We start from the raw sequence: 17,138 nt of genomic DNA, 5'->3' as shown, positions 1-17,138 counted from the left end.
AGACACAGTTTTTGAAATATTTTGTTAATTACATTTTGAAGGTGTCCTATATATCATCACACAAAGCAACAAACACAGAATTTTATGAAGTCAATAAAAAAGCACTTCCAAGAAAACATTCAAATAACCTTTCAAGATAAAAAAGAACATACATATTAAACATAAATCTTGAAAAATTGGTAACCTGCCAACTGTCTTTGAGCACGTTGATGATGCTTATTTATCCGTCTTAACTGTGTTCTGAGATTACAGAAACAGATAATAGAGTCTAAGGTTATTTATAAGAACAAAAGAAGCATATGCAACAAAGATACAAAAAGAAAACTAATAAAATGAAGATGGTAAATAAAGTATGAACAGATAATAAGTGGAAGGTTAACACTCAAATCTCTCCTTAAAACTCACTACTTCTTCAAGATGTTTTAGTGCTAATCTACCACTCAAAGATATTTGATTGACATACATAAAAATTTACTTCTTTAATGTACCTTCAAAAAGTCACTTAATTTACTGTTTTAAAAACTTACTTTAGTGGAACATTGAGATGTGTGCAGACACCATAGTCAAGTAACTGTATAATGTTTTGCTGTGACCACTGCATTTCTTCACCTCATCTTCCTTATTTCTTTATTTTCACTTATTGAGTCATATTCTAAGCTTGTCAGGTTAGGGATCATACCTGTGTATTTGCTGTGCTCTGAAAATCCTTGCACACTTTTGCGCACTGCATAAGTTATAAATATATAATATTCCATACTGAGACCCCAAATCTGTATTATACTCTCTGAGAGCAGTGCAGGATCAAGCTCCAAAAATGTATGTTTAGATGTATGCATTGCCCACTTAAGGCTCCAAAAGTCAGGGAATGCTTACCCATGAAGCCTTGGCTGAGATTCAGTGTTGTGCCTCTAAGTATGTGTGTCCACTTCAGAGTTAGCCTGGGTGATTTGCAGGTTAGCCTAGCTTGAGTTTGAGCAGCCATACCTGAGTTACTGTGTCCTCACTCTTGCTGCACTCCCCAGTGTGTGTCACTAGGACTTCTGGGGAGCACCTCCGATGGTTAGTATGTGCTGCAGTAAGGTGAACCACTCTATAATTCACTGGGACAGAATCATAAAGGAACTTTTCTGTCCTTCTTGGCACCAATGGGGAATTGTGGGAAGGCTACAATAGAGGACTATCATGCATTCAAGGGATTTAGCCTGCATCCTCACTTCATAGTGGTTGGGTTACCAATCTGCATGAAAAAACAACCAGGGCTTTAACCCAGACGTTTAGGCGTGTTAGCTAGCCCCTTTGGAAGCACCACTTCACTCAAGAGGCTTGGGTATGTGAACAAGAAGGAGATTAGGGGCAGTGATGAGCTCCCAAAATATTAACAACCGTTTCCCTCCTCCTCACCCCATGAGGGGGTCATACCCCCCCCAGGACTCCTGCCCCATACAACCCCCCACGTTCCTTGACAGCGCTCCTCCCGGACCCCTGCCCCATCCACCCGCCCTTCCCTGTCCGCTGACTGTCCCCTGCCACCCCATCCAACCCCTGCTCATTCCTGACTGCCTCCCTGGGACCCTTTCCCCCATTCAATCCCCCTGTTCCCTGCCCTCTGACTGCCCCAAAACTAATCCACCCCCCCAACTCCCCTGCCCTCTATCCAACCCCCTCCATGCTCCCTGCCCCCTTAGTGTGCTGCCTGGAGACGGGAGCTGGGGCTGGGCTGGGCCACTCGGCCGGGGTTGGGACCGGAGTTGGGACACCCAGCTGACCGGGGCCAGACTGGAGCCACGCCGCCCGGGGATGGGGTTGGGGGCCAGGCCAGAGCCATGCGGCCCCTGGACCCTCCTCGCACCCCTGCCCCACTGCGCCAGCTCACCTACAGGAAGTCACTGCTTCGTTCTCAGTTCTCTCAGGCTTCCCACGCAAATAGCTGACTCGCGGGAAACTGGGGAGGGGCAGGAGAAGCCTCGGGAGCGTTCAGGGGAAGAGGCAGAGGCGGAGTGAGGTGAACTGGGGACGGGGAAGGGCAGGGAGCTGCTGGAGTTTTGTTAAATTTAAAAGCCCTTTTCGAACAAGTTGTCCCCCACAGGACGACCGGTTCTAAAAGGGCTTCTAAATTTAACAACTGGATCCTGCAAACCAGTGGGAACTGGCTCCAGCTCACCACTGCCTATGGTTAGGGCTCTTGGAGTTGGGTACAGGTTCCAATGGGTAGGGCTTCCTGCCGTAGGGTTAGATTTTCTGAGGGTAGGTCACTTGGAACTAGGGTTAGGGTTCCTATGGGTAGGGCATTTGGAGCTAGAGTTAGGGTTCCTATGGGTAGGGCACTTGGAGCTAGGGTTAGAGTTCCTATGGGTAGGGCACTTGGAGCAAGGGTGTGGGTTCATATGGGTAGGGCTTCTCGCCCTGGGGTTATGGTTCCTAAGGATAAGGCACTTGGAGCTATGGTTAGGGTTCCTAGAGGTAGGGCGCTTGGAGCTAGGGTAAGAGTTCATATTGGTAGGGATTACTGCCCTATGGTTAGGCTTTCTACAGGTAGGGCACTTGGAGCTAGGGTTAGGGTTCCTATGGGTAGGGCTTGCCACCCTAGGGTTAGGATACCTAAGGGTAGGGTACTTGGAGCTAGGATTAGGGATCCTATGGGTAGGGCTTCCTGCCCTAGGGTTAGGGCTCCTAAGGGTAGGGTACCCTGCCCTAGGGTTAGGGCTCCTAAGGGTAGGGCACCCAGCCCTAGGGTTAGGGTTCCTATGGGTAAGGCACCCCGCCCTAGGGTTAGGATTCCTATGGGTAGGGCTTCCTGCCCTATGGTTAGGGTTCCTAAGGCTAGGGCACGTAGAGCTAGGATTAGGGTTCCTATGGGTAGGGCACTTGGAGCTAGGATTAGGGTTCCTATGGGTAGGGCACATAGAGCTAGGGTTAGGGTTCCTATGTGGAGGGCGCCCCGCCCTAGGGTTAGGGTTTGTGTGGGTAGGGCACTTGGAGCTAGGGTTCCTATGGATAAGGCTTCCCGTCCTAAGGTTAGGGTTCCTAAGGGTCGGGCACTTGGATCTGGGCTTAGGGTTCCTATGGGTACAGCTTCGCGCTGTAGGGTTAGGGTTCCCTGCCCTAGGGCTAGGGTTCCTATGGGTAGGGCATTTTGAGCTAGGTTTAGGGTTCCTATGAGTAGGGCTTCCTGCCCTAGGGTTAGGGTTCCTATGAGTAGAGCGCTTGTGGCTAGGCTTAGGGTTCCTATGGGTAGGGCACTTCGAGCTCCGGTTAGAGTTCCTATGGGTAGGACTTCCCGCCCTAGGGTTAAGCTTACTAAGAGTAGGGTGCTTGGAGCTAGGGTTAGGGTTTCTATGCGTAGGGCTTCCTGACTAGGGTTAGGGTTCCTATGCGTAGGGCACTTGGAGTTAGCGTTTGAGTTCCAATGGGTAGGACGCCCTGCCATAGGGTTAGGATTCCTAAGGGTAGGGCACTTGGAGCTAGGGTTAGGGTTTCTATAGGTAGAGATTCCTGCCCTAGGGTTATGGTTACTATGGGTAGGGCACTTGGAGCTAAGGTTAGAGTTCCTAAGGTTAGGGCACTTGGAGCTAAGTTTAGGGTTCCTTTGGGTAGGAAGCTTGGAGCTAGGGTTAGGGTTCCTATGGGTAGGGCTTCCCACCCTATGGTTAGGATTCCTATGGGTAGAGCTTGCGGCCCTAGGGTTAGGCTTCCTAAAGGTAGGGCACTTTGACATAGGGTTAGGGTTCCTTGGAACCCTAACCCTAGGGCGGGAAGCCCTACCCATAGGAACCCGAACCTTAGCTCCAAGCGCCCTACCCAAAGGACCCCTAACCATAGGGTGGGAAGCCCTACCCATAGGAACCCTAACCCTAGCACCAAGTGCCCTACCCAAAGGCACCCTAACCATAGAGTGGGAAGCCCTACCCATAGGAACCCTAACCCTAGCTCCAAGTGCCCTTTCCAAAGGAACCCTAACCATATGCGGGAAGCCTTATACATAGAAACCCTAGCCATATCTCCAAGTCCCCTACTTATAGGAACCCTAACTCTAGGGTGGGAAGCCCTACGCACAGGAACCCTAACCCTAGGTCCATGCACCCTACCAATAGGAACCCTAACCCTAGCTCCAAATGCGCTACACACAGGAACCCTAATCCTAGCTCCAAGTGCCCTAACCTTGGGAACCCTAACCATTTGGTGGGAAGCAGGACACTTAGAGCTAGAGATTTGGGTTCCGATGTGTAGGGTTTCCCGCCCTAAGGTTAGGGTTCCTAAGGGTAGGTCACTTCGAACTATGGTTAGGATTCCTAGAGGTAGGGCTCTTGTAGCTACGGTAAGGATTCCTATGGGTAGGGCTTCTTGCCCTAGACTTAGGATTCCTATGGGTAGGGCTTCTTGCCCTAGACTTAGGATTCCTATGGGTAGGGCTTCTTGCCCTAGACTTAGGATTCCTATGGGTAGGGCTCTTGGAGCTAGGCTTAGGGTTCCTATGGGTAGGGCACTTGGAGTTAGGTTTAGGGTTCCTATGGGTAGGGCTTCCCGTCCTAGGGTCAGGGTTCCTATAGGTATGACTCCTGGAGGTCGGGTTAGAGTTCTTATGGGTAGGGCACTTGGAGCTAGGGTTAGGGTTCCTATAGGTACGGCTTCCCGCCCTTGGGTTAGGGTTCATATGGGTAGGGCTTCCCGTCCTAGGGTTGGGGTTCCTATGGATATGGCGCTTGGAGCTAGGGTTAGGCTTTCTATGCGTAGGGCTTCTTGACTTGGGTTAGGGTTCCTATGGGTAGGATGCCCTACCATAGGATTAGGATTCCTAAGGGTAGGGCACTTGGACTAGAGTTAGGGTTTCTATAGATAGGGATTCCCGCCCTAGGATTATGGTTCTTATGGGTAGGGCACTTGGTGCTAAGATTAGGGTTCCTATGGGTTGGGCATTTGGAGCTAGGGTTAGAGTTCCTATGGGTAGGGCTTCCTGCCCTAGGGTTAGGTTCCTAAGAGTAGGGCACTTGGAGCTAGGGTTAGGATTCCTATAGGTAGGGCTTCCCGCTCTAGGTTTAGGGGTTCTATGGGTACTGCACCACTTCCTGTGGTTAGGGTTCCTAAGGGTAGGGCACTTGGAGATAGGTTTAGGGACTTCTTTCCCTAGGTTTAGGGTTCCTAAAGGTTGGGCACTTGCAGCTATGGTAAGGATTCCTATGGGTAGGACGACTTGCCCTAGGGTTAGGTTCCTAAGGGTAGGACACTTGGAGATAGGTTTAGGGTTCCTCTGGGTAGGGCTTCCCATCCTAGGGTTAGGGTTCCTAAAGGTAGGGCACTTGGAGTCAGCTTTAGGGCACTTGGAGCTAGGGTTAGGGTTCCTGTGGGTAGGGATTCCCACCCTAGGGTTTAGCTTCCTATGGGTAGTGAACTTCGAGCTAGGGTTAGGATTTCTATGGGTACTGCGCCACTTCCTGGGGTTAAGGTTCCTATGGGTTGGGCACTTGGAGATAGGGTTAGGATTCCTGTTGATAGGGCTTCCCTCCCAAGGGTTAGGTTTCCTAAGAGTAGGGCACCTGGAGCTAGGGTTAGGGTTCCTGTGGGTAAGGTGCTTGTCGCTAGGGTTAGGGTTCCTATGGGTAGGGTGCCCCGCCCTAGGTTTAGGGTTCCTATGAGTAGATCTTCCTGTCCTAGGGTTAGGGTTTCTAAGGTTTGAGCACTTTGAGCTAGAGTTAGGGTTCCTATAGTTAGAGCACTTGGAGCTAGGGTTAGAGTTCCTATGGGTAAGGCTTTCCGCCCTAGGGTTAGGGTTACAAAGAGTAGGGCACTTGGAGCTAGGGTTATGGTTACTGTGGGTAAGGCTTCCTGCACTATGGTTACGGTTTCTATGGTTAGTGCGTTTGAAGCTAGGGTTAGGGTTCCTATGGGTAGGGCACTTGGAGCTAGGGTTACGGTCCCTATGGATAGGGCTTTCCGCCCTAGGGTTAGCATTCCTATGGGTAGGGTTTCCCACCCTAGGGTTAGGATTACTAAGGGTAGGGTGCCTCGACCTATGATTATGATTCCTATGAGTAGGGACTTGTAGCTATGGTTAGGGTTCCTAGAGCTAGGGCAGTTGGAGCTAGGGTTAGGGTTCCCATGAGTAGGGCGCCCCACCCTATGGTTAGGGTTCCTAAGGGTAAGGCACTTGGAGGTAGTGCTAGGTTTCCTATCGGTAGGGCACCCAGCCCTAGGGTTAGAGTTCGTAAGAGCAGGACACTTAAGGCTTGGGTTAGGGTTCCTATGGATAGGGCCCTCTGCCCTAGGATTAGGGTTGCCATGGGTGGGCCTTCTTGCCTTAGGGTTAGGGTTCCTAAGGTTAGTGCACTTTGAGCTAGGTTTAGGGTTACTATAAGTAGAGAACTTGGAGCTAGCGTGAAGGTTCCTATGGCTAAGGCTTCCTGTACAAGCTTTAGAGTTCCTTTGGGTGGGACACGTGGAACTAGGGTTTGAGTTCCTATGGGTAGGGCTTCCCTCCCTAGAGTTAGGGTTCCTATGGGTCGGTCACTTGGAGGTTGGGTTATGGTTCCTATAGATAGGGCTTCCTGCCCTATGGTCAGGGTTCCTAAGGGTAGGGCACTTGAAGCTAGGGTTAGGGTTCTTGTGAGTAGCGTGCTTGTAGCTTGGGTCAGGGTTCCTGTGGGTAGGGCGACCCACCCTAGGTTTAGGGTTCCTGTGGGTAGGGCGACCCGCCCTAGGGTTAGGGTTCCTGTGGGTAGGGCGACCCGCCCTAGGGTTTGGCTTCCTAAGGGTAGGGCACTTGGAGCCAGGGTTAGGGTTCTTATGTGGAGGTTGCCCAACCCTAGGGTTAGAATTCCTATGGGTAGGGCACTTGGAGCTAGGGTTAGGGCTCCTATAAGTAGGGTTTCCCGCCCTACGGTTAGGGTCACTAAGGGTATGCCACTGTGAGCTAGGTTTAGGGTTCCTATGAGTAGGGTGCTTGGATCTAGGATTAGAATTCCTATGCGTAAGGTACCCCACCCTAGGGTTAGGGTTCCTATGGCTAAGGCACTTGGAGCTAGGATTAGTGTTCTTGTAGGTAGGGTGCCGCACCCTAGTGTTAGGGTTCCTAAGGGTAGGGCACTTGTAACTAGGGTTAGGGTTCCTATGGTTAGGGCACCCCACCCTAGGGTTAGATTTCGTATGGATATGGCACTTGGAGCTATGGTTAGGATTCCTATGAGTAGGGCACATGGAGCTAGGGTCAGGATTACTAAGAGTATGGCACTTGGAGCTAGACCTAGGGTTCCTATGGGTAGGGTGCCCCGCCCTAGGGTTAGGGTTCCTATGGGTAGGGCACTCCACCCTAGGGTTAGGGTTCGTATGGGTAGGGCCCCCTTCCTAGGGTTAGGGTTCCCAAGAGCAGGACACTTAAAGCTAAGGTTAGGGTAGGTCTTCCCAGCTTAGGATTAAGGTTCCTAAGGGTAGAGCACTTGAAGCTAGGGTTAGGTTACCTATTGGTTAGGGTTCCTATGGGTAGGACACTTTGAGCTCGGGTTACGGTTCTCATGGGTAGGCACCCCACCCTATGGTTAGGGTTCCTGTGGGTAGAGCACTTGGAGCTAGGGTTCCGGTTCCTATGGGTAGGGCACCCTACCTTAGTGTTAGGGTTCCTATAGGTAGGGTACTTGGAGCTAGGGTCAGGATTACTAAGGGTACGGCATTTGGAGCTACAGTTAGGGTTCCTGTCAGTAGGGCACCCCGCCCTTGGGTTAGGGTTCCTATGCGTAGGGCACTTGGAGCTAGGGTTAGGGTTCCTATGGTTAGGGCACCCGACCCTAGAGTTAAGGTTCGTATAGGTAGGGTACTTGGAGTTTGGGTTAGGTTTCCTATGGGTAGGGCAGTTAGAGCTAGAATTAGGGTTCCTATGTGTAGGGCACCCCACCCTAGGGTTAGGGTTCCTATGGGTAGGGCACTTAGAGCTACGGTTAGGGTTCCTATGGATAGGTCTTCCCGCTCTAAGGATAGGGTTCCTATGGGTTGGGCTTCCCGGCCTAGAGTTAGGTTTCCTAAGAGTAGGGCACTTGGAGCTAGGGTTATGGTTTCTCTGGGTAGGGCACCCCTTCCTAGGGCTAAGGTTCCCAAGAGCAGGACACTTAGAGCTACGGTTAGGGTTCCTATGGGTAGGGCACTTGGAGCTACGGGTAGGGTTCCTATGGGTAGGGCTCTTGAAGTTAGGCTTAGGGTTCCTATCGGTAGGGCACTTGGAGCTAGGCTTAGGGTTCCTATGGGGAGGGCGCCCCGCCCTAGGGTTAGGGTTCTAAGGATAGGGCACTTGTTGGTACGGTAAGGGTTCCTATGGGTAGGGCACCCTGCCCTAGGGTTAGGGTTCCTATGGGTACGGCACTTAGAGATAGGGTTAGGTTCCTATGGGTAGGGCGCCTCGCCCTAGGGTTAGAGTTCCTATGGGTACGGCACTTAGAGATAGGGTTAGGTTCCTATGGGTAGGACACTCCGTCCTAGGGATAGGGTTCGTATGAGTACGGCACTTGGAGCTAAGGTTAGGGTTCCTATGGGCAGGGCACCCCTCCCCAGGGTTAGGGTTTCTTAGAGCAGGACACTTAGAGGTAGTGTTAAGGTTCCTGTGGGTAGGGCGCCCCACCCTAGAGTTAGGGTTCCTAATGGTAGGGCACTTGGAGTTTGGGTTAGGGTGTCTAATAGTAGGGCACTTGGAGATAGGTAAGGGTTTCTATTGGTAGTTCTTTCTCCTTTAGTTTTAGAGTTCCTTCGGGTAGGGCATTTGAAGATAGGGTTTGAATTCCTATGGGTAGGGTTCCCCACCATAGGGTTAGGATTCCTAAGAGTAGGGCACTTGGAGATAGGGTAAGGGTTCCTATGAGTAGGGCTTCCTACCCCAGTGTTAAGGTTTCTAATAGTAGGGCACTTGGAGCTAGGGATAGGTTTCCTATAGGTAGGGTACCCAGCCCTAGGTTTAGGGTTCTTAAGAGCAGGACACTTAAAGGTTGGGTTAGGGTTCCTATGGGCAGGGCCCCCTGCCCTAGGGTTAGGGTTGCCATGGGTAGGGCTTCCCGCCCTAGGGTTAAGGTTCCTAAGGTTAGGGCACTTGGAGCTACAGTTAGGGTTCCTATGGGTAGGGCTTCCTGCCCTAGGGTTAGCGTTCCTATGACTACGGCACTTGGAGCTAGGGTTAGGGTTTTTATAGGTAGGGATTCCCACCCTAGGCTTATGGTTCCTTAGGGTAGGGCACTTGGATCTAGGGTTCAGGTTCCTATGTTTAGGGATTCCCTCTCTAGGGATAGGGTTCCTAAGTGTGCGGCACTTCCAGCTAGGGTTAGGGTTCGTATGGGTCGGACACCCAGCCCTAGGGTTAGGGTTCCTAATAGTGGGACACTTAGAGCTACAGTTAGGGTTCCTATGGGTAGGCCTTCCCGCCTAAGGGTAGCGCTGGTTCTCCTGCAAAGGACATGTTTGAAAAGAGCTTTTAAATTTAACAAAAGCCCCAGCAGCTACCTTCCCTTCTAGTTCCCTGCCTAAGGGTAGCGCACTTGAAGCTAGGGTTTGGATTCTTATGGGTAGTGCACTTGGAGCTGGGGTTAAGGTTCCTATTGGTAGGGCACTTGGAGCTATGGTTAAGGTTCCCATTGATAGGGCTTCCCGCCCTAGGCTTAGGGTTCCTATGGGTAGTGCACTTGGAGCCAAGGTTAGGGTTCCTATGGGTAGAGCTTCCCACCCTAGAGTTATGGTTCGTATGGCTACAATACTTGGATCTAGGGTTAGGGTTAGGTTTCCTATGGATAAGGCTTCCCACCCTAGGATTACCGTTCCTTAGGGTAGGGCACATGGAGCTAGGGTTAGGGTTCCTATGGGTAGGGCACCCCGCCTTAGGGTTAGGGTTCCTATGGGTAGGGCACTTGGAGCTAGGGTTAGGGTTCCTATGGGCAGTGCTTCCCTCCCTAGGGTTAGGGTTCCTATTTGTAGGGTATCCCACCCTAAAGTTAGAGTTCCTAAGGATAGCGCTCTTGGAGCTAGAGTTAGGGTTTCTATGCCTAGGGCACTTGGAGCTACGGTAAGAATTCCTATGGGTAAGGCTTCCCGACCTAGCGTTAGGATTCCTAAGAGTAGGGCACTTGGAGGTAGGGTGAGGGTTCCTATGGGTAGGGCAATTGAAGCTAGAGTTAGGATTCCTTTGGGTAGGGCTTCTCACCCTAGGGATAGGGTTCCTAAGGGTAGGGCACTTGGAAATAGCATTAGTTTTCCTTTGAGTAGGGCTCTTGGAGCTACGGTTAGGGTTCCTATGGGTAGGTCGCCCTCCCCTAGGGTTAGAGTTCCTATGGGTAGGTCACTTGGAGCTAGGGTTAAGGTTCCTATGGGTAGGGCACTTGGAGCTAGGGTTAGGGTTCCTAAGGGTAGAACACTTGGAGCTAGGTTTAGGGTTCCTAGCTGCAGGGCTTCCCGTCCTAGGGTTAGTGCTCCTAAGGTTAGGGCCCTTGGAGCAATGGTTAGGGCTCCTATAGATAGGGCACTTGGAGTTGGGGTGAGGGTTCCTATGGGTAAGGCTTCCCTCCCTAAGGTTAGAGTTCCTATGGGTAGGGCGCTTGGAGCTAGGGTTAGGATTCCTATGGGTAGGGCGCTTCGAGCTAGCATTAGGTTTCCTATGGGTAGGGCCCTTGGAGCTAGGTTTAGGGCTTCTCTGCGTAGGGCTTCCTGCCTAGGTTTAGGGTTCCTATGGGTAGGGCACTTGGCGCTAGGGTTAGGGATCGTATGGATGTGGCTTTCCGTCCTAGGGTTAGGGTTCCTGTGGGTAGGGCACTTGAATCTAGAGTCAGGGTTCCTATAGGTAGGGTTCCCGCCCTAGAGTTAGGATTCCTCAGGTTAAGTCACTTGGAGCAATGGTTAGGGCTCCTATAGGTAGGGCACTTGGAGCTAGGGTGACAGTTCCTATGGGTAAGACTTCCCACCGTAGGGATAGGGTTCCTATGGGTAGGACACTTGAATCTAGAGTCAGGGTTCCTATGGGTAGGGCTTCCTTCCCTAGGTTTAGAGGTCCTAAGGGTAGGGAACTTGGAGCTAGGGTTAGGATTCCTTGGGGTATGGCCCCCTGCCCTAGGGTTAGGGTTCCTGTGGGTGGGGCACTTGGTGCTAGGGTTAGAGTTCGTTTGGATAGGGCTTTCCGCCCTAGTGTTAGGGTTCCTGTGGGTAGGGCACCTGGAGCTTGGGTTGGGATTCAAGTGGGTAGGGCACTTGGAGCTAGGATTAGGGTTCCTATGGGTAGGGCACTTGGAGGTCTGGTGAGTGTTCCTATGGGTAAGGTTTCCCGCCCTAGGGTTAGGGTTCCTAAGGGTAGGTCACTCGGGGCTAGGGTTAGGGTTCCTATGGGTAGGGCTTCCCGCCTTAGGGTTAGGGTTCCTAAGAGTAGGACACTTGGAAATAGGGTTAGTTTTCTTTTGAGTAGGGTGCTTGGAGCTAGAGTTAGGGTTCCTATGGATATGGCGCCCTCCCCTATGGTTAGGGTTCCTATGTGTAGGGCACTTGGATCTAGGGTTAAGGTTCCTATCAGTAGGGCACTTGGAGCTAGGGTTTGGGTTCCTAAGGGTAGAGCACTTGGAGCTAGGGTTAGGGGTCCTAGCTGCAGGGCTTCCCATCCTAGGGTTAGGGTTCCTAAGGTTAGGGCACTTGGAACTATGGTTGGGGCTCCTATTGGTAGGGCACTTGGAGCTAGGGTTAGGTTTCCTATGGGTAGGGCTTCCTGCCCTAGGATTAGGGTTCCTAAGGATAGGGCACTTGGGGCTATGGTTACGGTTCCTATGGATAGGGCGCCCCGCGCTAGGGTTAGAGTTACTAAGAGTAGGGACCTGGAGCTAGGATTAGGTTTCCTATAGGTAGGGTGTCCCCCCTAGGGTTATGGTTCCTATGGGTAGGGCACTTGGAGCTAGGCTTAGAGTTCCTATGGGTAGGGTTCCCCGCCCTAGGGTTAGGGTTCCTAGGGGTATTGCACTTGGAGCTAGGTTAGGGTTCCTATGGCTAGGGCACTTGGGGCTAGGGTTAGGGTTCCTAAGGGTAGGGCAATTGGAGCTAGGGTTAGGGTTCCTATGGGTAGGGTGCCCCGCCCTAGGGTTAGGGTTTCTATGGGTAGGGCACTTGGAGCTAGGGTTAGGGTTCGTATGGGCAGTGATGAGGTGCCAAAATATTAACAACCGGTTTCCTCCTCGTCACCCCATTAGGTACTCCTGCCCCCCCCCGGGACTCCTGCCCCATCCAAACCTCCACCTACCTTGACAGCCCCCCCTGCCTCCTCCACCCCCCTTCCCTGCCCCCTGCCTGCCCCCTGCTCCCCCATCCAACCCCAGCTCCTTCCTGACTGCTCTTCCGGGACTCTTGTCCCCATTCAATCCCCTGTTCCCTGCCTTCTGACCGCCCTGACACTAATCTATCCCCCCAGCTCCCCTGCCCTGTATCCAACACCCTCTCCATGCTCCCTGCCCCCTTACCGTGCTCCCTGCCCCCTTATCGTGCTGCCTGGAGATGGGGGTCGGGGCAGGACCGGAGCCGGGGCTCCCAGCTGGCCGGGTCCGGGCCGGAGCCGTGCCGCCCAGCCGGCCGAGGACAGGACTGGGCCAGAAGCACGCCTCCTGGCCAGCTGAGGTCAGGACTGGGCCGAAGCCACGCCGCCCTGCTGGCCACGACAGGGACCAGGCTGGAGCTGCGCCAACCTAGGATGGGGTCGGGAACCAGGCCTGAGCCATGTGGCGCCTAGTGCCCTCCTCGCACCCCCGCTCCCTGCCTCAGCTCACCTGCGGGAAGCTGCTGCTTTCTTCTTAGCTCTCCCAGGCTTCCCATGCGAACAGGGAGGAGAAGCCTCGGGAGCGTTCAGGGGAGGAGGCAGAGGCAGAGTGAGGTGAGCTGAGGCCGGAGGAAGGGAAGGGAGCTGCTGGGGCTTTTGTTAAATTTAAAAGCTCTTTTCAAACATGTCCTTTGCAGGAGAACCAGTTCTAAAAAGGCTTCTAATTTTAACAACCGGCTCCCGCAAACGGGTGGGAACCGTCTTCAGCTCACCATTGATTAGGGGCACTGTCCAAATAAATTCTGCAGTCAAGGCATACCCTTTAGAGGCATAGCGCAGAACTTCAGCTTAGGGGTGGGTGGATGGGAGTATTAACAAGACTTTAAGCCACTTTTGTGCCTATCTGATCCTGGGGTTCTCTAGGGGCTGGAGAGGCCCCTGATGTAACTTAGGCCCTGGTCTGAGTTATGACAATTTCCTGGGCTGCAGACCTGTCTGGAATCTCCTGGCACAGCCATGTGCCAGTGCTTGCAAGGTGCCCCTGAAGAGACAGCTGTCTATAGTTCCTATCCCAAGGGAATCCTTCTCTGTCCAAATATAGAGCTTTTAGGTCTCCTTTGTGATTCTCCAGCCCTATTATACAGTGTAAAGTGGCTACAGTGGGGGTGAGGATCTCACCCCTTGATATTGATCCCTTGAGTATATGATGCAGCCTTCAATTACATCATCACATACTGTTTCTTCAGTAATACACTACAGCATCATACCATTTGTATGCATCTTGAGATATACTTTTTATTCTTTTATACTGTAATTTCATTATCTTAAAGGTATATCTTTATTGATAGTTTAAGTCTCTTCAAGAAATGTAGCAATAGTTTTCTCAGCACTCATATACTAAACAGTTTTTGTTTTTTTTACCCAAAACACAGACGTCATTATGTATAATGTTATAACTCAGGGGATAAGATTTAGCTAATTTAGCTGTGAAGTTAGGTGTCCTATATCTGTAACAATATATTTTCACTATTCTCTGTTGTGTGGTTGGGTCCCAATCCTTCAGAGACTTATACACAACCCTTCCTCTGGATTTACTGAAAATTCTCTCTCTCTCATTCTCTCTCTCTCATCTTATATATATTTTCACACAGACAGAATGTTTCATTCTGTTTTACACTCCCCTCAAAGAATTCCTTTTCATTCTACATCATATCAATTATTTATGCAAAAGTACTCTTTGATATCTTACAGCTAGATACTATGAGGTGCTAAGCGCCTCCTTTGAGACATTTATTGCTGTCAAATTGAGTCTTTACAGCCTTGTCTGAAAACTGAAGCCTGTAAAGTTCTTGGTATTTCTTCCATGATATTTTCTAGATTTGTACAGTATGCCAGAATTACCACTGCATTTCATTGATAAAGTGTGAAAATACCAAATATCTGATATATCATAATCATAAGGAAACCTTTCTGCCTGTGCTGCTGATTTATAGCTACACTGTCAGTGGTGTCGTTTCCCTGTCTTGCACTGACAACATCAGTATGTGTCCCAATCCCCTTCACAATCAAATCGGTACAGCCATTTCCTTCACTGTAAACCTAGTGCTGGTTTTATAATAGCTTTCCTCCTCTCATTTTTACAAATTGTCAATTAAGTTTTCTTGTTTTTCTTGTCACATATCAAAATGTTTCTGTAGAACAAAGTATTGGTTCCTGTATACAGTCTCAGCGCCCATTATTTGTTTTCATTTGTTTTTATTATAATTTTTTCTCCCTCAATCAGTTTTTTTCCCATAGACTACATTGCACTCTTCTGTCCCACAAAAGGATTCATCGTTCCACGTTATTTTCAGAAATGTGTCCCTAGACTTTTTCAGTTAAATAAGATAATAATGCGTAATAAAATCAAGTGTATATTTTAACCTTCCCTTTAACCTTTTCTTCTTTATTGGCTATAAGGGGGAAAAAACAAGAAAAGGAGTGTGATGCTTCATATTAACATGTACAAAAATAAGGTTCAGAAGTCTCTGTGGTCGTATATTTATATGACCACACAAAGCTGGTTTATTTTCATTGTTTAGAGGTAAATGTAGGATTAAAGAAACGCTTTCAAGTTTCTGAAACCCAAAATATTACTCATGGTACCTTTAAAATTGCAAATATAATTTTGCTACAATTTCTGAATCTTTCTTTTTTCCCCTAAAATAACTTTGAATGGAAATGGAAAATGCCCATACTCCTGTGTGGTCTTAGAAAAACAAAGCCAGAATAGCATTTCTCTGCAAGCACTACAGATAATGATAATTTTCAATATAGAGCCTAATCATAAGAACAGGCAGGCATAGAAAGGGCAAATTACAGGCTACTACATCATGTGTACATAGCATCAAAAATCAGCTGGTAAATTAGCTTTTTGGCCTGCTAGCATTGACAATGTTCTTTTAAACATTTAAAATAACTATGCTTAGTTACTCATAATCTTATACTTTGGATGTGATGATTATGAAGTGTATAGTCAAATCTTTTCAGCACATTGTGAGTAGTTTATCATCACGTCATTTTAGAAAGGCTTATTTATAATGATTCCTACTGAAATGTGAAAAATTCAAAGTTTTTTGTTTGCGCTTTCAGGAAAGAACAATATTCTAGTCAGTGCATTCGTTTTGCTTTAAAAAACCCTGAAAGTTCTCACTTGCTAGTGGAAATATGTAATGTCATAATTCCATGCTCCTATATTTTTAGCACAATATAAACTTAATATATGTTAACTGTGGCATCATTTCCAGCATGCTGTGGACCAATTCCAGGCAGCAGGAACAATGTCTCTCAGAAATTAGATTGTTCTGTGAATTAAAAGCTGTTTTGTTGACTAGAATATGGATGCATGCTGAGACGCAGTTAGCAAACCATTCTTTTCTTAATACACGATTACACATTGGAAGTAAATTAAAGAATGCCACTAACGTACAAGTATTGTCCTAACATTTAAAAAAAAGACAAAACATCTGCTGGGTGTTTGAGATAATGATTCTTTAAACTTTTGTTTTCTAGGATCTTCTTTCAAATCAAGCTGTAGTAAAGGAGAAAAGATACTAGAATTTGTTCCAATAAATCTCCATCTGCAGAGAATGCATGTGCACAGTCCTCGGTTGAAAGGTAAAATATATTCCAGAGAAATGCTCTAATTGTGTCATACTATAATGGGGTTTATAAATAATCAGAATGTTTATTTTTCTTTTTAACCCTTTATAAACTCCATGCATTTTAACTCATAGCACTGCTGTTCAAAAATCTGCAGTTTCTTCTATAGTAAACCATTGTAACTTGATAAAGAAGAATGGTGCTTAGACAGGTGTGCCTTCAGATTAGGCACTATATTCTCAATAGTACTAAAACACTTTTTTCATATAATGCCATATCTTGGTCACTTTGAAGTAATTGGGCGATTTTCCTTTGACTTCAGTGGAACAAGATTTGGCACATGCTGTTTAAACTTAGTCAACATGGTCCATGAAATGGTATGATAGGGAAGTAGTTAAATGGCTTGATTTCCTTTTCATTAACTCCTTTTCATTACAATAGGCTTTTCAGTAGATATGTGTGCAACTAGCTGGTTTCCCTGAATAATGTGTGGATTACATGGATTTTAGAGCTGAGAGATTAGAGAGAAAAATTAGTCACAAAAATTATAGTGCCTTACAAAGAGAATTTTTCTTAAGCTCTGTTTGCAATTGTTTTGTTTGCTTTTGATCAATATTCATCTAAGGAGAGATTTTTTTGTTAAAATATTTGTGGAAAATGAATTCTTAAACCTTAGCTGAGATTTATATAATCATAAAACATAAGCAGAAATGAAGTTTAGGTCATCTGATCAAGGAATAGAAACTATACCATGTACATGGGGTAAGCAGTCACACAGCTCAAGCATTCGGTTATGGATATTGAATATTCAAAGGAATATATGCAGCAAACTATTAACAAGTAAACCACAGGCTGTAATTTATTTGCATAAAATAGTAAACAATTTCAGAAAGTGTACAAATTTCTAACAAATGCGGTATGTTGCTGTTGCGTTAATGAACAAGAAAAAGGATCAAATTCGCTCAATAAATTGTGTGTTATTAACCAGTATTGTAGTCATGTAATAATTATAGCAGTAATTATAAGATAAAGGAGTGGAATTGATAGCAGGAATGCTAGAGACCTATAGGTCTAGACCTATAAGAATAGCTTAAGCAGTTAGTATAAGTATAAGGCTTTATAGCCTGAGTAAGAGTAATTGCTCAAAGAGTTAGGATATTTAAGTGAACTGACAGTAACCGTAAGTCACGAGATGGTATAAGACTATTTATTGTTTTGCCATAATCACAAGTGTTGCAAACTGCTGATTTGTACAAACTGC

At 48.2% G+C, this 17,138-nt stretch overlaps 1 protein-coding gene across 1 annotated transcript in view; it reads left to right on the top strand.

The window, feature by feature from the left end:
- Positions 1-17,138, top strand: part of INPP4B (inositol polyphosphate-4-phosphatase type II B) — a 508,181-nt gene that overhangs the window by 334,740 nt on the left and 156,303 nt on the right. Inside the window, exon 15 of the mRNA XM_050946302.1 lies at positions 15,788-15,892. Coding sequence (XP_050802259.1) covers positions 15,788-15,892 — 105 coding nt within the window. The remainder of the gene's footprint in view (positions 1-15,787; positions 15,893-17,138) is intronic.

This window comes from Gopherus flavomarginatus, chromosome 3 (assembly GCF_025201925.1).
Source record: "Gopherus flavomarginatus isolate rGopFla2 chromosome 3, rGopFla2.mat.asm, whole genome shotgun sequence".
NCBI lineage: Eukaryota > Metazoa > Chordata > Testudines > Testudinidae > Gopherus > Gopherus flavomarginatus.
Note: the sequence above shows the minus strand (reverse complement) of the source record. Positions and strands in the feature narration are given on the sequence as shown.